General features: G+C 31.8%; 1 protein-coding gene across 1 annotated transcript; it reads right to left on the bottom strand.

Moving 5' to 3' along the window:
* Positions 13,900-15,823, bottom strand: LOC105164355 (homeobox-leucine zipper protein HAT4-like). Its single transcript, XM_011082989.2, has 4 exons — positions 15,410-15,823; positions 14,825-15,141; positions 14,573-14,652; positions 13,900-14,480 (listed from the first exon to the last, which is right to left on the bottom strand). The coding sequence occupies exons 1-4, from the start codon at positions 15,582-15,584 to the stop codon at positions 14,129-14,131; spliced, it is 924 nt and encodes a 307-aa protein (XP_011081291.1). The 5' UTR covers positions 15,585-15,823; the 3' UTR covers positions 13,900-14,128.

Below are 22,698 nucleotides of genomic sequence, written 5' to 3'. Positions count from 1 at the left end.
AATTTCAGATAGGGTATTTGTAATTTTAGAGGGGGTATTTGTAATTTTTCAAATAATAAAGAGATATTTGTAATTGTAACAAACCACATTACAAAAATTTATAGTAACGACATTTGTAACAATCAAGTTATTATTTTGTAAGAGTTTTTTTTAATTTGTGATGGCCATTGTAACAGAACACCCTAAATCGACTTTTTCGGGCGTTACAAAATATTTGTAATGGCTTTTTTGGAAGCTGTTACTAATTGTAACGGCCTATGGAGACCATTATAAATGTAGTCCAAGTTCAGAAAATGCATTTGGGCCTAGTTTTTTAACGACTTAATCAAATTTAATTTAATTATTATTATATCGGCATTTGTAACACGTATATATATGGTTGTACTTCAATATAGGAGTGGTATTTGGAATACTGTTTATAATGGCAGTTAGTTATGTTTCAATGGTTGTTGTATCGGTTTTTATATTTCTTTCTTCAACTGTTTATGTACCGGCCTTTGTAACTCCTTATGCGTATTGGAAAACTATTTGTAACGGCAGTTAGTTATGTTGTAATGGTTGTTATATCGGTCTTTGTATTTGTTTTTTCAACTGTTTTTATAATGGCCTTGTAACTCCTTATCCGTATGTTGCTTTTATTTTTGCCACTGTCTTTTTCACTGCTTTTTAAGCGTTTTGGACTGCCACTTTCAATATTGATAGCTATCTTTTACGCGATCGTTGCAACGGCCACGTGACCTTATGATAGATATACTTATTCCAAATGTCGTTACAAAAGCAATGACAAATTTTTTTATAACAATTAATTGTATTTAATCTATTTTAATATTTATTTTTATAAAAATAAATTATTGATTTTTTTGTCAAATATGCAATATTATATAAAAAATACATAATATAACAAAAAAATAAAAATAATTTAATTATAAATATAAAAGTATTGTTTAAAATTTGTATCCATACAAATAAAAAAGAACCTAATCTAAATCAGCACCTCCTCCGATCGTGGGTTTTTCGTCGTCGCCGTCGGGTACAAGGATATCAGCTGGAGGCTGGGGCGCTGGAGGATCGGGCCAGGTGGGATCCAGTCGCTGCATCCACTCCACGAGTTTCGCTACTTGATCATCAAGGTCGGGGCGCGACGATTGTGGTGGCGAGGTGATGGAGCAGTGGACCTGCTGGTGTCAGATGATCCAGCAACAATGTGGTGGGTCTCGGAGCCGAGATCGAAGACTCAGCCCCTATTCCGGCCGCTCGCTACTGACAGACACACTTGTCACTCGTTCGGGGTTACCGAGCTTCAAGAGGACAAAAGAGGGTCTTGATTATTGTTGTGCTGACTCTGACGTTCCTCCACCATTTTCAAGAACAGCTCCCGATCGATGACCCATCTGTGATCGGACCCACTGGCATGGTCTATGGCAGGTGCATGCTTCGCATCAATGGCTGGAAGAGGACTGGGCAGGCTATGATCGCAGCCATGACCATGTCCTAGAGGGGACGAACCACCGATTATCATGGATCTACAACTTTAAAAAAGTTATACAATTAAAAGCTTCTAATTGTATTATATTATGTACAAAATTAATTTTTTCCTAATATATTAAAGTGTATTATTATAAAGTATATAAATTATTATTATATTATTATTATATTATTATAAATTCCATAAATTATTATAAGCTTTACTATAATGATATGAATATATATTATTATCATTTTATTTATTATAAAGTATGTTAAATCATTGTATTATAATTTGTCTAAAATGAGACTAAACCCAACATTTTTTTTTCTAAAATCAGACTAAAACCTATCAATTGTTTTAAAATGTGTACTAAATTCTATATTTTTTTTCAAATTTGCATTAAATTTAATAAGTTTTAGAAAATGTGCACTAAATCCTAGTCATTTTTCCTAAAATGAGACTAAAACCAAACAATTATATATGCGTACTAAATTTAAATAATTTTCCTAATTTTTCTACTATTTTTTTGAATTATCCGAAAATGTCTTAATAGTTTGTAAATTACAGAAAATTACCAAAAGTTACAAATAATTATAAAAAGTTACATAAAATTGAATAAAATTATCAAAAAAATAAAAAAATAACAGAAATTAAATAAAATTATCAAAAAATTAAGAAATACTTATTTCAAAAATTTACAATCATTGTTATCTTAAAAAATAAAAAATTACAAGAATTTCACATATTTTCTTAAATATCCTAAAATTACATAAATTACACACATGATTAACAGATTTTCAAAAAATTAACAGAATAAAAAAAAATAAAAAATTATTTTTTTCAGAATATATTATTTTCATAATAATACATTTTCAACAATTTTTTATAAAATATATAGACTTATTTTAAAAAAAATTACAAATTTTCAGAAAATGTGTACTTTAAGAAATTATTATTTTAAAAAAATAATGAAAAAAAGTTTTTATCATCAAAATATCAAAAAAATAATTAACACTAAATATATCAACAATTAACAAACAAATAACAATTAATCCAACAAATTACTCTAACAAATAAAACCCAACAAAATATATCCTCCTTCTCCTCCTCCTCCTCCTTAATAAAACTAAATAGAATTAATGGATAATTACATTCCCTTTTCTTAAAGTTTGATATAATTACACATAGACCCCTTATGGTTTAAAAAATTATATTTAAAACCTATTAGATTTGCTTCCACCTAATAAATAAGTCTCTCCGTCAGTCAAAATTCATTGAATTTGCTGATATTAAAAAAAGATGGATGAAAATAGATATTTACCCTCGATTGATTGATTATTGACTTATTGCAAGTCAAATAATTTTTTATGTGGAATGGTATAATTAATATATATTAATTATCATCAATAACATCCCAATATCATCGATAATATTACTGTATCGACGATGTCATTATATATTATCGAATATATATTTTATTGATATATATATATATATATACATATATATTCAGACCATAGTTATATTGAGGAATTGGAACGGATAACCACTCCAACCCTCCAGACCCAATATTTATTTCATTTTATATGGTCCGTAGTAAAATGTGAGCCCATAATAAAATATTTCGCAGGCCCAATAAGCAAAAAGATCAAATTTTCACTCAATTGCCCCCACCTCTCTCTCTCTCTCTCTATATATATATATATATATACACACACACAATAAAATATATAGATATACTAAATAAGACATTTATCTATTTTCTATATATTGGTATTTAATATATTTATATATACTATACAATAAAATATGTATAAAAGAATATTTAGTGGTTTTAATTAATTGTTATTGCACATTGCAAACATATATACGACAATATTTATCTAAATACTTTTATCAAATAACATATTTTCGACGAATAAAAAGACTGAAATGATAAAAATTTAAAAGATGTAGGACCAAAATACTAAAATACTCAGAGAGCTCTTGTTTGGATCTATTTTCAAATGCTCCATTTTCAGTTTTAAAAGCCAAAACTTGTTTGGATTGCCCATTCTCAGTGAAAATGGTTCTTTACATCCAACAAAGGGAAAATACAATGATTTTCTTGTGATACGAGAAATAAGTAAAAAAGCTCATGTGAAAAAAAAATAATAAAAGAAATTATCCCCTGTGTTTTGAAAGTATGAATAGGGGTAATTTGCTTCATTTATTAAAACACATGGGATAATTTGCCAAAAATATTTTTACAGGAAGATTTTTTTACTCGTTTCACATATGAGATAGATTAAATTGCATTTAATCCCATGCAACGATATCTATTGCCCAAATGAAACCTAACTAAAACACATTTTCAGGCTACTTATAAATCACCTATTCTATAATACAGTTTGATACTTTTTCCATTGAATGCCTTCGTCTGTCTATCAATATTTTACCTTCTTGTGATATTAAAAATGAACAAATTACTCCCTTATAAAAAATAAATAGCAATTTACCCCATTATATTTTAAAAAATGAAACAATTTACCTCCCTACCTGATTTGGACCGTCATGGTCACAAATCAAAATTAGGCCAACACTGTTTACCGAGGTAGTTCGCCCTCCGTCGGCCAGCATAGAAGAAAGTTGGTAAGTTTTAAAACATTAATCAATTTTAATTTAATTTATTTGAATTAATAAATACTTATATACATCCTATCTTTTAGCCTTTTTCATTTTGTAACGTCTAAATAGGGAAAAAAATTTGTCCGACTCAAATTTGGTCGAATCAAATCAATTATAGAGTAGGTGTATCACATTTGCTATGTGATTAATCATTTTTACTGAACTGTACACTAATTACGTGACAAGTGTATTGCACTTGTCATATAATTGATTCAAATTAGACGAGTTGGATTCAAATTAGAATTTTCTATAAATAGGAACCCAGCTAAGCAGGTCACCAAAGTTCATGGAGATTTCACCGAATGTTGGAAAAAGAAGGCCAACATTTTAGCCACCTTAGCTGCCGAGCCTCTAGCCGACTTAGCCCCATCCCAATAGAGTAGCCTCTTGATGAAGACGATTAGAAGCTAATGGACCTAGATAAGGATTTATGTATTCATTTATTTTTTAAATTATAATCCTTAACATACCCGTTGTAATTATTTACATTAATTTAAATTCAAATTTTAAATTTTTTTACATGCATTAACTTTTTTTCTATGGTTAAATTTCTTATGCAATTTATAAATCAATTTTAAAAAATAAAGCAAAATCTGTTGCAAAGTCATTACAAATTTGCAAATTAATAATATGAAAAGGGCAGTCCGTCGCAAAATGAGAGACGAAACTACAACCCTAACCCGTTGCAACATTTACACTATCATACACTATAAAAAATGGTATGGCCGATAAATGTTTTCATCGAAATGGTGGACAACATTAATTTGAATTTGTGAAGGCTTATCATCTCACATTATTGTCGTCCGTTATTTTAACCATCCTCCATTTCAAAAACGTGGTCGCAAAATAAGTTTTTCTATGTCTTTGAAAAAAAAAAAGAAAAGAAAAGAATTGCGAAGGATATGAGATTCTATTGCAAGAAAACATTGTGATAAGGTCTCTTGAGATTTCCATCAGGAGTATGCAATGTGTTTTCTTAATTTTCCTGGGCAAAAGTCGGTTGTGTTATAAATTTAGAGAAATTTTAAATTTATTAGCCTATCACTCCTAGTATATAAGAAAAACAAGATAAGTATTCTCTCCAAATCACTTTTCTTATTCTTCAAAAAGCTTATTTTCATATAGAAGACATAGTGGTATTTACAAATCACCAAAATGGTTGTTACAAACTATACTATTAGGCCACTTTTACTTTAAGTTACTAGTTGGGTTGTTTCACTTAATCACATCTAATTTTTTATTTATTTTATTTTGTATTGGCCCTCTATTAGTATCTAAAGCCCGCTACTATAGCTAATTATGGCTGGATTGCAATTTTAAAGTTATCTATACTACTTAAATCCCATCATGCTAAGTAAAGGAGGCCTAAAAGATTATAATTACAAATGTTATGGGGATACAAAAGGTTATGAGCAGTAGAGGGGAATTCCAAGAGGTATGTGCATACATGATTAATTATATGTATTTACAATATTCCCCCTTAAGTACACACCTCTTATCATATACATACTGCATCATTCAAAATCTTGCCTGAAAAAATCAATAGGATAAAAATCAAGGCTAAGAAAAAGAATACAATTGTATAATCTCCCCCACGATTTAGGCAAGTATCTTTTATACATCGCTTGCCAATATTATGTACGAGTTGTTTGAATACTTTTATTCGTCATGACTTCGTAAACAAATCTGCTAAATTCTGACTTAATAGATACTGTTTAATATCAATTTTGCCTTCCACTTAAAGTTCGTGAGTGGAGAAAAAAGATGGTGATATGTGCTAGGTTTCGATGCCTTCAATATTTTTCTTCCTTAATTTGGTGATGCAAGCCGCATTATCTTCATTTATTACTGTTGGAATTTTCTCAATTGATTTTAGTCCACATGATTCACGAATGTATAATATCAGTAATCTAAGCCGCATATATTCACACCCAGTCTCGTATAAATGCAATTAACTCTGCATGATTTGATGAGGTGGCTACCAAAGTTTGTTTGGTTGAACGCCATGAAATAGCAGTTCCACCATACATGAATAAATATCCAAATTGAGATATAGCTTTATCTGGATCATATAAAATACCCCGCATCTGAATAACCAACTAGATTTATTGATTTGGTATCATTATATCGTTCAAAATATAGTCACATGTCATTTGTTTCACATAAATAACGTAGAATATGTTCGATATTATTCCTGTTTCTCTTTGTTGGTTTTGAATTATATTTTGCTAGTGGATTAACTGAAAAGACTATATTTAGTTGGGTATTATTACCAAGATACATCAATGCACCAATTGCATTGAGATATGATACTTTTACACCCAAAATCTCATCATTATTTGCTCGAGAACAGAACGGATACTTCTTAACAGCAAGCTATCGAACTACCATGGGTATACTTAGTGGATTAGTGTTGTTTGTATGAGCTTAAGGACTTTTTCTGTATAGTTCGATTGGTGAACGAAATTCCACCTTTAGTATGTTCGAACTGCTGACCGAGACAATACATTGTAGTACCTAAATATTCCATCTCAAACTAACTTTTTAAGTAATCAACTGCTTGTCGAATCTCTTCAAGAGACATCAACATACACAATTATGAATACAAATCCCCACTTTGTCCTCTTTTTGAATAAACAGGGACTTTTCTATTATTACAAAACTCTTTCTTTATTGAGCACTCACTAAGACGATTATACTTATTTAAGTTCGTATATAGATCTTTTCAATTTGATGGCGGAATACATGTGATGGGGCTTTGACTTCAATTCTTTGAGCATTTTCAATCCTTTTGGGATTATCATGTATATATTTGTATCTAATGACCCATATAGATATGTAGTTGCAACATCCATGAGTTGCTTTTGCAATTATTCAATTACTACTAAACTAATTAAAAATCTAAGTCTGATTGCATCCACTACAGGTGAAAACGTTTAAGTACAATCAATTCCTAACTTTTGAGAAAAGCCTTGGGCCACACGTCTAACTTCGTACCTTACAACTTTATTTTGTTTATTTTTCTTTCGTATAAATTCACTTATAACCAACTGGCTTCAAACCTTTTAGTGTTGGAGTTATAGGTCCAAGTATTTCTTGCTTATTTAGCGAGTCAAGCTCAACTTATATTGCTTCCTTCCAAGTTTTTCAATCATTTTAGTGTCTACATTCCTCTATAGTTTGACAATCATTTTTACTTTTGCCCATGATTTTAATGGCTATAGAATACGCAAAAATCTCATTTATTTTAATTTCTTTTCGGTATCAACCTAAATTATTGTGAGCAAACTAATAGACATCTCGTAACTGCCTTCGAGATCTTGCTCATTATGGTTAGGTTCTTTAGATAAAACATCGTCAGAAACTTTATCATCAGGGATATTACTAGTGGTCACATTAACATCATGATCAATTGAGAGAACGTGGTTCTTTCTCTTTCGAGGATTTGTATATTTAAGGCTAAGTGGTCTACCACGCTTTCGAGGCATTCGTGATTCAAATGCCTTCTATTGATTAAGAATAATTTTAGAGACTTCTAAACGAGCTAGATTATTTCTATTGGCATATGTGATTTTATCACCTTTTCGGTATCTATAAATGCATCTAATAGCATATTTGCAACACTTTGCAAATGTATGATCTATTGAAGTTCAAGTTCACTGTCATTAGTCTGTGGTACAATAAAAGAAATCGATGTTGCATTCCATACAATATCTTTTTTCTTTTTAATTTCTTTATCTTCTCACCCTAATGGCCTAATGTCTGGATATTATCTCAATGGAATGACAATCCAAGTACCTAGTAGTGAATTGATCACCGGTCATTGATCCAAGATAAGTAATAATCGGGATAGACACAAAACTAACGTAAATTCTCAATCTCCTTTGTGGCCCCATTTTAGTTCGTCGGGGAGTTGTTTGGCCCTAAACATCGTCCCAAAGTGTTGTCCTTTAACAATAGCCTAATTTTTTAGATACGACATATGGACATTTGTCATCCAGATTAACTTGGAGCTTCAAGAAAAGTAATATAGCATCAACGTGATCATATCCAACGGACTAATATAAAATTGGATAGTTTGATCGAATTATTCAATGTAACAATTGTTGATTACAACAACAAGCTCTTATTATAAGTATGAACATTCAATTATCGTATTTATTTTTAATAAACATATAAAAAGAAAAATTAATATGCAATTTGATTGGGTTGCAACATAAATTTTAATATTTCATTTTAAACAATTAGGTTCCCTAGAAGTAATTTTTAGATTTTTTTTTCAAATTTTTCAAATTGCTAAATAATTTTAATAAATTATTTTGGGACGGTTATTGGGATGGTATTATTATATTTTGGATAGGGTTTGGGACGCTTGTCACAAAATGGCACCGTTTTATTTATTTATTATATTTGGGATAGCATTTGGGATTGCTCTGGCCATCCCAAACGCCGTCCAAAAAACCTAATATTTTTTGGGATCGCCCACTCCAAGCACCCTTGACGCATATTCGCCAAGCAACTACTCACTTAGGCTTACCAACAACTTTCATCGGCAGATGCTGGATTCCACAGTCTTAGAGTTTTAGGCATAGATCTTTTGTCGTGCACACTTGTAAATACTTATGGTTACTCATGAGGGACTTTGTGCCTCTAGAGGTGCGAATTTCAACCTTTCAATATCTAGAGTTGTAAATTGAAAAAAAAAATTAAGATTATTATAAGGAGAATAAGTATTCGAAGCTTGGTATAGTCGACGTGTTACTGTTCCCCTCAAGGCGATTTCCTTGCGCTAGCATCGCTTATAATATTTATTACTTTCCCTATCAATGAAATTGACATTCTGAAATTGCACTCAATTTACTACTTTCGTACTGCACCTTACTTGCTTATGTTGTTGCTGTCGAATTTCATGTTGCCATTCTTGTCGGCTCCCTGTGCAAGTGATAATGGGAATTCTGTTGTTGTTGCTCTAGGGCGGAAGTAGTCGTTTACTGTGAATTACTTGCCAAACGATGCCCCTTTCCTTGCATTGTGGAAGGTGCCCCACGAAATCACGTCACCACCTCCTGCTGCACCACACCCTGCTTGTCCCCACCTCTCTCCATCTTCAATCTCGACTACGCTCTTTGGCCCTTGTACTTAAAATGACAAGCGAATTGGATTGAGAACGCACTAGCGAAAGCGAGAGATGAAATTATAGCGTAAAAAATAAACGACTTTACCAAGGGGTGTACTCCTTGATGTTTCCGAATGTTTGATGTAGTATGAAAAACAAGAATAGAAATATTCATACGAGGCTATGATTGTAAAACGAGATGAGATGCATAAACTTAAAAACGAAAATACCTCTTGAAAGATTCAAGTTTCCAACCAGCTAGGTGTGTTGAATTGTTCATCCAAGATTCCAATATAGGAATCCTATAAAGAAATTCCACACCACACCGTAACGAACGAGACCTTGATCCCTTTGCTAGAGGAGACCAAGATCAAAATCTCCTCAAATGAGAGAGGGGAGGGGTGGCCGAATTGTTGGAGAGAGGTAGAGATTTTTGTGTGTTGTGTATTGTGTAATTATTTCTTAAATAATTATATACAATACATATATATATAGATAAGTAGGAATGTGTCTAGATACATTCAACTTATTTATAAGGTAACCCATCCATCTATATCGTATGATCCAATCATGCCATATAGAGAGGGTTCTAATTATGGCCAAGTTTGCACTTTCCAAAAGTGTAATTTCTTGGTCAACTCTCCTTCCATTAGTGGGCCTCAATTACTGTGCCAAATTTATATAAAATAAATTAAAGGTCCAACGAATTTTAATTAAATTCAATTTAATAAAATCCAACTAATTTAGCCCAATAGGTATTTAATCTAATTAAATACACAAGCCCAAAAATATCTCTTAATTAATAAATTCAATTCATTAATTAATCAATACAAGTCCAATTGAATTAATTCAATTAATTTAAACTTGGCTATCCATCCAATAGATCCCTCCGGTGTGAGTAATCTAATTACTTACACCTTGCAGAATTCCAAATTAAATTCTTATTCTTTCTATGTGATTTGTGTGTGACATTTTAAGTTCACATTTCAACTAGACTTGGACTACTGTCCAACACTATCGATTTATTAAATCCAATATAATTAACCGTTCTTGATCAACCCCTTGATCAAGAACGGCAACTATCATGGGTGGTCGTCTAACAACGGTCCATGGCACTAAAGACTAGGTAAATGTCCATGTTAGGCTCTCGATTCCATACATGTGCAGTCCTTCCGTCTACCATCTCCGGCCTTAGTCTAGGACGTGAAATTTGGCGTTTATTCCCATCCTTGATTAGGCGTCTATGCTTTAATATTTGAAACCTCGCCACGCTTAATTTTTCGACATTAAAACTCTTTTTCCTATTCGACCAATCACTGTGGTCGATTCTTAAGGCGTAAACGTATCTCCAAGTGCATAGGAGATATCTCCATCATATACTGACAGGGAAAAGATCCTATTCTTGAAGCTCACCGTCCTCCCGACATACTCTGATTGCACTGGACAAGACTTATAATAATCATGTCTGTAACACAATCACCTCTCATCAGATCTAGATACAGTCGTTGCACGCACGTGACTGTCATGGTTCATCAAGTCTGGGGACTACTCCCATACTATTAGAGCTGGGGATTCAATTCATACCAACCAAACCTCTAAGGCTTCTATATGACGATCCCCGCGAGTCAGTTCCATCGATTTGACACCTAGCCAATCAACCCACTAGGATCCCATAGACGTCCCATATTTGTCGCCGATGAAATGCGGCACTCATCAAATGAATGCGACTCTTAGCGCAAGCCTCCATAGGACACTCAATGCCCATTCTCGAGGTACTCGACTTGGAATGTTTCAAGCCCAATCTCTTAACGGTTGATTTCATAAGCACCACCCAATGCGCGGTCCAACTGCACGATTGTCTAAATGGTTTGTGGCCTCTGTTGTGATGTTAAGCGAATACGAACATACAGAATGAGCACAACAAAGAAAAAGGTCAATTGTGAACACTCATTTTATTTACTGAATAATATCATGTAATATCGAGAATGTCAAAAATAGATTACATCCAAATCAATCTAATTAACTTTTTGATTTAATATTACTTTTTCTCTTTTCTTGTATTACATTTTTTCCATTAGTCTTATTGTTCGATTATTTTTATGTGATAGAAGTTGAATTGTTTGTTGATTAGATGATTGAATTCTGAAGATTGAAGGCGTGATGATTGAAAACATTTTATCAAGAGAAGGTGAAAATTAGGCTGAATTTTTTGTGTATACGTGGTCTGCGATGAAGAGGATTTTTTGTTTCTGTCCGCAATAAAAACATGGTTGTGGCCTACTTTCTAAATCCTAATATGGGTTTTGGATTTCACCGTTGAGCACTTTTCAGCTCTCTGTTTCTGTCCTTAATGGAATATATATAGAATTTCAAATTCAGTTCAAACTCAAATCTCTTACTAAGGTAATTAATGCTATTCTGAAAATATTGTGTCAATGGACAAAAGTTCTGCTGTAGAAGCATTTATAGTATGATGTAAACTATTTTTAACTGATTTGGTACTTATTATTTCTCATCAACTGATTTCTGATATTGCCATCTTATGTTCAGTTCTCTTGTCATACATTTTTCCATTGCTGAAAATCTTCTTATGATAGAAATTTTTGCTGTCTGTGATGTTTAGCTGCTACATATTTGTTTAATCCCTTTCATAGAATGAGAAAATGTTTGTTGTTTTCTCCATCCTGCAGAGCAGTTAAATTTTTGACAAAATTGCAATATTAGTCATGTATGTACGATGTGGCAAAATTGGTCTCGTAATTATAGCATTACTGGCAATTTTATCCTTTATATTTCAAATTTTTAGCAATTTTGGTAGTTACCTTCTCCTTAAGCTAGTTCTTCTTGAAAGCACCTTTTATTCCTCTGGAGGTGTTTCAATAGTACCCACCAGATACCAGATTCATAATATCCATTGATGTGAACATTATTTGTAAAAGGCATAAAGTTGATGTTTGGGAAGAGGAGAATCTAAGTTGATTGGTTATGTTTTCATTTTCAGTGTTTCCAAATGAATTTTCAATCTTGTATTGATTTTGGTCAAGAAAATGAGAATACTTGCTTTGATGCATTATTACATTAAATTAGGCTGAAGTAAACTTGAATTTCAATTGCATGGATTTCCAATGTTTGAAGCCATGTCAACTTGAACAAACTTGATTAATTTCACATTCGGTTTCTAGAAACTATCCTACAGTACAGTTTGCTTGTTTGGATTCTAGAAATTATACAGTTGTTGAATTTCTATTCATTTGTGTATGAGTGTACTCTATCGAATTCTATTATAGACATTTCTAAAATTTTTAAATATACGTACAAGAGACTCAGCTCGACTGCCTAGCACAAGGAATGGAGGTATTCGCTGACTGCTACAAGAAGAAAACAGAAAGCGTTGGAACAGTCCGCGGGTAGAGAAGGTGGCGATAAGTTGCATATCTTTTTTTTTTTTCTTAAAAGAAAAAATTTGATTATCATACATTACTTATTTTTATGAGATATATAAGAAGAAGTTCGAGGAGCATGCCTCGCAGTCGACGCCACTAGAGGGTGCCTCATTAGCTGCCAGTGTTGCACCATTAGAGAAGGAGCAACTTTGCGCCGAGGTAGCCAGGGGGAGGAAATGGGGCCTAGTCTTCGGCATGGGGTCCGAATCCTTAACATCAGATGCTACTAGCCCATGGACCACATACCACAAACCGTCAACATCCACTGTCGCCCTGCCGCTACCTTCAAAACCCTCACTTCTCAACACAACTTGAGTAAACTAAGCTTATGTTGGGCGTGATGTGCGATAAGATGGGGATTCCGATGCTATTCCCCGTCGACCTACCACCGGCAGCCCTACCCCCACCCTCGGCTACTGACACCCTAGTCGAGGAATCCACGCAGCAACCAGCCGAGGATGTTACAGACCCTGAGCCCACTGACCAACACCCTTCCTAACCGTTAGATTAGGATTTTTTCTTTTAGATTCAAACTATAAATAGTACAATGTATTTAAATTATTTTTAATTAATTAGAATTTCTTTCATACAAAAAATAGTTTCTTCAATTATAAATTTAATACAATATTTAAAAAATATATAGAAACAAAAAAAAAGGCAATCAAAAATATTTTTTAAAATTAATTAAAATTTGGGATGACATGCGTCCCAAAGTAACATCCCAAGTTCATAAAACTTATCAAGAATTTGGGACGACAATTCATTCTTGGGAGGGGATTCCGTCCTAAATAAATAAAAATGAAAACATGTCACAGATGGCGTCACAAAAATACTACATTCAATTTAAAAAATGGCGTCCCAGATCATCCCTACGGCCGTCCCAAACTGTTATTTCAGTGGACAAATCTCTAGACAACTTTCCAAAGCAGTCTCTAATTCTATCCGAAATTTGCGACGATTTGAGGAAGCCGTCCCAAAATAATCCCCAAAATTTTAAGACAGATCTTTTTGAGGCGGCCATTTTTCGTCTTAAATTCCATCCCAACATAAAAATGGGATGACCGATCATCACAAAACTCTTCCCAAAATTCGTTTCATTAAACCCTTTTTTCCTGGTAGTGACTTGACACAACTTTGAGATATAGGCATTAACTTTTCTTGTTGTTTCTTGACTGAGATAGATGTTAATTAGTTACACAACCATAAGCACAAAATCCTTGACTATTTTCAACAAAAATATCTCTAACAAGAACGAACAATTAGTACACAAGATCGATCAATCTATTAATCTCACTAAATGATATTGGAGCAAATTAAGTACAAGAGATCCATCAAACACCATTAATTCTATAATTAACCACCATATCTTGACCCCTCCTAGATGCATATTGCCTTACAACATTTCTTCAAATAAGCTTTCCTACATGAAGAAAATCACGATCGAGATTGCAGAGCGTCAAACAAGCGGTGGGGGATAGGGGTGGAAGCAGGCCATGGATTGAAGGTGATAGGCCGCGGCTGAGCCGACCCCATTTGAAGCGGTCGTGGATCCACCGCGGTGGAAAGTTGGGGCGCCGACGATGGGGCCGACGGCACTGCTACTCGCTCACAAGAGGGGCACATCGTGAGGGTTGTTGGAGGGGTCATTTGCATGTAGAGCTGTGGTGATAGCTTGAGCGCCCGGAGTTCTTGCACCTCCTTTTGCAGCCTCCTGTTTTCCTCTGTCAAGTTCTCGCAACATCTTTTCAGGAACTCGCAGTCGACCTCAGTTTGCTTCAACTTTGTCCTGCAAATCATCAGTTGTCTGACCAGTTAGGAAAGCTCTCATGTCTGAAACAAGTTGTGATAAAGGGATTAAAGACAGGTACAACAACTCACCTAGCTCTCCTGTTCTGGAACCACACTTCCACTTGGCGGGGCCTGAGCCCCAATCTCTTTGCCAAAGCCATCTTTTGCTTCTGCAACAAAACAAAGCACAAATGCACCCATATTTCAGCAAAATGGCCCATATATGTCTGATCATTTCATAGCGCGCAGCACAAAGTGGGATTCACCATAGACGTCGTGGCGTCATCCTCACTATTGGTTGGAAATGAACAAGAATAGAGTATACGATTTTCAGATGCTTACCGGGTTGAGAGTGTTGTGCTCTTTGAAGCTTTCTTCAAGAATGGCGGACTGATCTTTAGAAAGCCGGAGCTTCTTCCTCGAGTTCTCGGCGTCTTCTTCGTCGCTGATCCCGCGAGAGGAAGCCCTCTCGATGTCGTGGTCGTCGCTGCCGCCGGTGGCTTCCCTCTCGCTCCGCTTTCCGCTCACGCTGGAGATCGTGCTGTTCGGGGAGGAGACGCCAGCCTCTTCCTCCGCATCCCCCGCCGTCGGCAGGCAGTTGACGTCGATTCCCTTCAGAAAGGACCTCGTCTCCACTCTGCATGTCTCAGAGCTCCGATCTGCATGGAACAAATCACATCAAAATTGAATCTATCAAGATTGAAGTACCCATGTGAGATCTGCACATTCTCAGATCACGCACAAAGAAATCAAAGAAAAAGAAACAGGTAAAAAAAAAAAAAAAGGGCTTCTCTCTTTTCTTTCCCTCCCTCTTTACTGGGCCAAAAATGTGGAAAAACAAAAAGTTGATACCCCATCAACAGATTAAAAGGAAGTGTGAAAAGGGTTGAACAAAGATGTTAAACATGAGATCTGAAATAAACAAACCTGAGGAAGGGAAGGCATCAGTCCAAGAACTTCTGTTGATGATGCTGAATGGAGAAGGAGAAGGCGAAGAGCTGAGATTGAGATGCAGTACATTTGAACTGGGATTTGAAACAGCCCTCTTCTCAGGGAAGCTCAAGCTCAAACTCAACCCCAAATCTTCCTTTTCCACCATCATTTTTTCTCTGAGAAATGAGGAAGAAAACCAGTTCAAAACCACCTTGATCTTTGCTTGACTATACACTTACTTTCTGCAAAACCCGTGCAAAGAGAAGTAATTTCTTGCAAGCTCTTCCGGGAGAGAAGAACCAAAAGGTGTGCAAGTGGGGTTTGATTGAGAGGAAAACAAACAAGACTGCTTTACAGAATGTGGAATGGTGCAACCATAAAGGGCTGTTATTTATAGAAAAAGATGGGGATGGATGGATTATATATGCTAATTATTAATTCTACTGTGTGTGTTTGTGTGTGTTGACAGTGTGTTCTTTGTGGGTGTGTGGGGTTGGGAGAATGAAATGATGATGAGCATGAGCAGGGACTGAGACTGGGACTGCCATATTATCTCATCAATCATGGGCTTTGCTTCCCCCTAAATGCAACTCCATTATTTTTTTACTTCTTTTTTTTTCATTCTTTTTTTTTTTTAATTTTTTTTGGGTAGATGTTCATAGGAACAATAATGAGCCAAAAATGATTTCAGTCAATTCTGTATTTGTTAATTATTACATCTTTCCCTCCTTCCACTCCACCAGTATTCTCAGCTTTAGCACCTACAATAATGTCTCTTAATCCGCAGTCCAACTATTTGAGTTTTAAAATCTCGAAAAAATTACAATTTTAGTAATATAATGAGACAACAAATTTAATTTTGCATAAATTTATTTTGATAATTTTATCTCGTAATTTAAAAAAAAATCGTATATTAAGAACAAAAAATGACAAAAATTTGTCAAAATAGTCGGAGAAGTGCACGTGACCAACTTAATTAGCTTACTTTTCTATCCTTAGTATGCTTTTTTTATCCTTAATATGCGAATTCTTTAAAGTTACAGAACAAAATTGATAAAAATATATTTGTACATAACTAAATTGATATTATAATTTAAGTGAGAGACTAAAAAAAGTAATTATTTATGCACAAAAATAGTACTTGAGAACAATTAATGAATAAATTTTGGAAAAAGTAAAAATTGATAATTAAATTGTTGTGGAAAGAACCCTAAAATGTTAAAAAAGAAATCTTAAATTACCTATCAAACGCTCTTACATTATTAAAGTAGTAGTTGTTTCAATAACCAATGGTTCTAATTAAGGAAAACGCGACGGCTTCAAGCCGATATGCAATAATTAAGTATGTACAATAATAGTCGTATTATTTTCTCCTTATAATTAATAAATTAATTAGACCTATAAATGGATTAGAAGATAATAATTAATGACATCTAATGTTTATTTTTTTTAAATATTCATATATAATGTTATTTCTTGATTCTATAATAAAAAAATTATATTTTATGCCTCATTAGAAACACGTTATTAATTACAAAAAAATATATAAATATTATTTTTTTAAAAATTATACACATGCATCAAATGTGCCCGACTATTAATTAAGGGTGAGACTCCTAAAATAAGTAACTTGATTGTAAAATATTTATCAGTAAAAAATTCTTCTAAACGTATTTATTTATTCACAGAATATCTATTTTTTTATTCAATCAATCATCCTCACAATTTTCTATCATGTATATTTAATATTAAATTTATTTCATCAATTTTGATCAATTATTATATTTATTTAATTTGATAAAATAAATATTAATGTCTAATATTTATGGGTTGGATCTTCTATTAACTATTGACCATGACCCCCAAACTACTATAACAATAATAAATTTCTCCCATTTATTATTATTATTATTATTATTATTATTATTGATTAATTAATTAATTAATTTTGTTGGCATTTATTAATTTATGATTGTGTTTGGTGTGTGTTCCCCCCCAATCTGCAAGAAGTGCTATATGAGATGTAGATATTATTGGATGTCTATGACATTAATGGGAAAACATTAATCACTATGTTGACATTTTTATCATGAAAAATAATAAATATATTTTTTTATTAAAAAAAAAAAAAGAGCTTCCTAATTCTTCACAAAGAGAGTTTTTGCATGTGCTTTTTGAAAATAATGCAATAAGGGCTTATTTATTTATTGGTATCGATTCTGATATTTCTTTTTAATTTCACTCTATTTTATATTTATTTAATTTTGACCCAACTCAGTCTAAAGGGTTCTAGTCGGGCATTCTTATCCGACTCATGAGAGTGGTATTAGCTATTCCCACCCGTCCATTAAGTTGATATAAATTTTAGTTACCCAATTTCATCCTCGTAGCATTAGATTATTTCTCTTCTTTGCCCCTCATTCTTTCGAAAATTACCCAGCACCCCGGCTTGGTTCTTTATGACATGTTAGAAGCTGGTTCAAAGTCGTGGTATCAGCAATAACATCGGTGTGTATTGTTTCACATCTGTCACGGTGTATCAGGATATTATCAAACGATACGAAGCAAATACGTTATAAGAGCAGAGTTGATAATTTCATACCTCTATTTAAGGATCACATAATTTCATCAAACATGATGAAGGATATTTATAATTTTTTAAAATACGAGAGGTTTCGTAATTATTCAAACCTCAACAGAAGTCGTCTTAATTTATCAAAATAAAATTATTATAAAAACACACATATATACCTAAATTTGTAAAACGAACATATACAATAAGGGCAGAGTTGATAATTTCATACATTCATTCAAAGATCAAATAATTTCACCAAACATGAGTAGGAATATTTATAATTTTTTAAAAATATAAGAGGGTATTCGTAATTATTCAAATCTCAACAGAAGTCATCGTTATTTACCCAAATGAAACTATTATAAAAACACACATATATACCTAAATTTGTAAAATTTATACATACAAATTTTTAGGATACCTCAATCTTACAATTCACGAAGTCTGATCAGTCAAATGAACTTTCTCCAAAATGCTACCCCCCCCCCCCCCAACCCCAATCCTAGCCCCCATGCTACCAAAAGAAAGGGTGAAAAAAGGGCAAAACAGAAAACATGTGTAATACATCTTTACTTTATCTTCTGAAAAATCTTTGGTATGGAGATTCGACAAACTTCCCACGCTCTTAACCTCTTTCATCTGTCGCATATTTCTTTGCAAGAAAATGATGATGGCATCCTAGGTTCTATCTAATTCGACCAAACCCAATTAAAATACCACAATCATCGTTATTAAACTAATTAGCCGTGGTTAATAACTATCTTGGTCAAGAGGGTGGTTTTATATATTTAAATCTTGCATGCGGAATATATTTTAAATTCATTTTAATTGTGTATATTCTGCATCAACGACATGCTAAATAGGGATTACCATATTATATATATATATATATATATATATATATGTCGAACATGCAAATGGAGGACATAAAGATATATCTTTTTTTTCGTTTAATAGAAGAGTACATTAAAATTTTAAAAATTAATAATCAAGCATATAAATTTATTTGAAAGCATATATATATATCAATTCGAATAATCTTATTCAATATTACCTAGAATTATTGAAAAAAAAACCCATAAATATTCTTGATTTAATAACCGGTTATGACATGATGTCCAAATTAAGGATTAGGTAGAGGGGTTTAGGTCCTATCCTCGATTCAGGTGATGGTACCTGCACAGGCAAGGTTGGTAAATGCAATATTGATCACTATGTCGGTTTCAATACTTATATCGATAAGATTGGTACAAAAAAATAGTTCGAAAAAAATTAATGGAATAAAGAAATGTACATAGTATTTTACAGTTATGTACTTATGAAAAGGGACCGAATTGTACAACCTTATGTAAATCGTTAGCCTGTGAATGATTAGATAATTGGAGATCAGGTACATCACTGAATCGGATTTGAATCGCATTTACCAGGATGAAAAGTATACGGGCCGTTAGGATATTTGACCATTTTATCGGCGTTTGAGAGCACTGTAATCCTCACATCAAGTTAGTGGGTGGGATTTCTTATTACCTCTTATGGATGAAAAAATATACTGACCCTTACGATATTTTATATATATACGTTATGTGTATAAAGATTAATTTATTCTATTTACATATTTAGTTCTTTTCTTGAACGGATTTAGTTTTGAACATCTCACATTTTGTCTTTTTTTGACAATTTGGTCGTGTGTGAACAATTTTGATCCGAACGGCCTATAATTGCAGGACAAAAGTTAAGATGTATTATAATGTGAAGAAGATCAAAATTGTCAATACAAGACTAAAGTTGTCGAAAAATATCGGAACCACATATAGTTACAGGATCAAAAATTAGATGTGTTACAGTGTGAAGAAGATCAAAATTATCAACACATGACTAAATTTGTCCAAAAAATACCAAATATCAGATGTTCATGACTGAACTCCTAAAATCCAAAAAAGACCAAATACGTAAATAAAAATAAGTTATAAGTCAAAAATGCTAATAATCTAAAATTACAGAACTAAAAATATAATTTTGGGTGCAATATAAAATAAGAATAGCTAATCCAATCAAACCAAGCCACAAAAAATGTGTTGGGGGAAGTGTGTGTTATCACAAGTTGAGGGGCCAAATGTTTGAGACAAAGGAGAGTGGAGTTCACGTGGGACAACCAACTCAAGAAGCCACTCTTTCACTCTATAAAATACTTACACCTTTTTTATTTTTCATTTTTTTTAATTCTTTCCAATTTAAAAGCAATTAATTTGGCAGACCTCACGTGGACCTCTCACCTCATGCTCCCAACACGTGCTCTTACATATCTATGTCTCCTCTCTTTCTCTCTCTCTCTTCACTTTCTCTCTCCTGTTTTTGTGTAATTATTTTCTTTTTTTTATTATAAAAAATAAAAATAAATTATTTTTTAAAAGTAATATCTTTTCTAAGAAAAAATAACTATCACATTAAGTTGATCTTAGAGCAACATTTTTTAAATCATATTCTTTATAGAATCTTTCGTATATTAAAAAATACAGAGAAATAAATTAATATCTTTTAACAGGAGATAATTTGCTCACTTGCAATATTACAGAAGATTAAACAATCAAAGAATTATATTTATGTCATTATTTTATTTGAGACAATAATCGAACAAAAAATAATTCTAGAAAATTAAATTTTAGTTTAGGAGGCCAAAATAGCAGAATAATAAAATTTAGGGTAGATTACAACTACCTCTCCTGAAATTTGGCATAATTACAAATACTCCCTCGTTGGTTGAAAAATTTTAAATACCCTTCTAATTTTAATGATTGTCTAACAATTAGACCGATCCGTTAGGTTTTCATCTATTTTTTTATGGTGAATTGACCAAAATATCCTTGTGGATTAAAAATTCTAATTTTATATATTTTTTTAAAAAATTATTTTTATGGACTAAATAGATATTTTTTTATAATTTTTAAAAATATTCATCCATCTCATTCAATTTTTTTATAAGTTTTTAATTTAAAAAAAAATTCAATAAGGGCAAAGTTGACAATTTCACATCTTCATCTAAAGATTACATAATTTCATTAAACATCAGGAAGGTATTTGTAATTTTTCAAATAACAAATGGATATTCGTACTTATGTCAAATCTCATAGGAGGTCGTTGTAATTTACCCTGAAATTTAAGAAGAAGAAAGGAGAATTATTTTTTTGAATTATATTTAAAGTTTCCAATAAAGTTTACATACAAAAGGTACATATTTTGGTTAGTTTAGAATAAAAAAGAATGATGGTTTTCTTCATCATTTATTTAATTATAGGGTAAATTACAATGTACCCTTTTGAAATTTCTCTCGATTACAAAAAGCTCGTTGATATTTAAAAAATCACAAATATCTCTTTTAAATTATAAATACTCTAACAAATATCCCTTATGATGAGTTGTCATAAGAAAATATTTGTTAAAAAGTATACGTAATTTTTGATAAATATTTATAATTTTTTAAATAATAAAAAATATTTATAATATATAACAAATTTCAATAAAGCCCGTTATGATTTGTTTCTTTTATTTTACTCAAATTTTAGTTAAAGAGAATAAATAAATATATATATATATATATATATATATATTTGGAGTGGCATCCAAATGATAGGGGCATGAGAAGAAAGAGAGTTGAGAGTGTTGTGGGCAAGAGGATCCAAAAGGCAGGCGTGCGTGTGATGTTGTCTGTAGCTGGGGCGACAGCCACACTCACTACAATCATTTGAACTCAATCATTCTCTGCATCATCACTTATTTATTTAAAAAATAATGCAAAACAAACCAGAAATTACGAAATTGGTGTTGTTTGACTTGCTAAATTTTATTTTAATTTTAAATTAATCCCTTTAATAAATGATTTTTCTATATTATCTTTCTGAAATTATATTTTTAATTATAATTTTTATTATGTATTTGCAAATTCAGAAAAATATGATCGTTTTAATTGGAATAATTTATCATTGATAATTATTCAGATCATGACTTAATTAATAATATATTATTGTAATTGTTGTGGAGTTAATGAATTTATTGAATTTTTTAAATAAAAGAGCATTTGAATAAATAAATTGGAGAAAAAAGTTTGAAAAAAAATAAATAAATATATTTAAAATAAAAAAAAACTCTAAAATTAGAACATAATAAAAATAAATAAATATATAGACTAAGATATTAAAAAATGGGATATATAAAACTCATCCCAACGTTCTTTTATTTGAAAATTTCAATAAATTCACGATGATTATGTTGATATGTCATTAATTAAATTATTATTTATATTTTTATAAAATTTATTCTATTCAACTTTTTTTTTCTATTTTTAAATTATTTTGTTAATTTGTATTTTTTTGTCTGATCCACTTCTATTTCTCTAACTCTTATTTCAATAATTTTTCATAGCTTTCTTCTACTTTTTATATTTTTTTATTTATCCAATTAATATAGATTTTTTATAATAATTTTTTAAAAATTATTTTATTAATTTTTATTTTTCTCTCATTCTCTCTCTTCTCAACTTCCTATTTTTTCTGTTCTTAACTTTCACATCCCTATTTCATGTATAATTTTTTTCAATATTTTTTCATAGTTTCTTATAGTTTTTAATTAACATTTCTTCATTTAATTAATATAGTTATAGTTTTTTGGAACGTAAATTAATTATACACACATTTCAATATCCCACATGTACTAA

Source organism: Sesamum indicum, linkage group LG6 (genome assembly GCF_000512975.1).
Source record: "Sesamum indicum cultivar Zhongzhi No. 13 linkage group LG6, S_indicum_v1.0, whole genome shotgun sequence".
Lineage (NCBI taxonomy): Eukaryota > Viridiplantae > Streptophyta > Magnoliopsida > Lamiales > Pedaliaceae > Sesamum > Sesamum indicum.
Note: the sequence above shows the minus strand (reverse complement) of the source record. Positions and strands in the feature narration are given on the sequence as shown.

What these genes read in the sequence shown, in the direction of transcription:
- LOC105164355 (XM_011082989.2), bottom strand. Translation starts at nt 15,584, where the DNA reads ATGATGGTGGAAAAGGAAGATTTGGGGTTGAGTTTGAGCTTGAGCTTC. An exon ending in AGCACAACACTCTCAACCCG is followed by an intron (nt 14,653 to 14,824) that starts GTAAGCATCTGA and finishes GTTTTGTTGCAG; the next exon opens with AAGCAAAAGATGGCTTTGGC. An exon ending in TTCCAGAACAGGAGAGCTAG is followed by an intron (nt 14,481 to 14,572) that starts GTGAGTTGTTGT and finishes GATGATTTGCAG; the next exon opens with GACAAAGTTGAAGCAAACTG.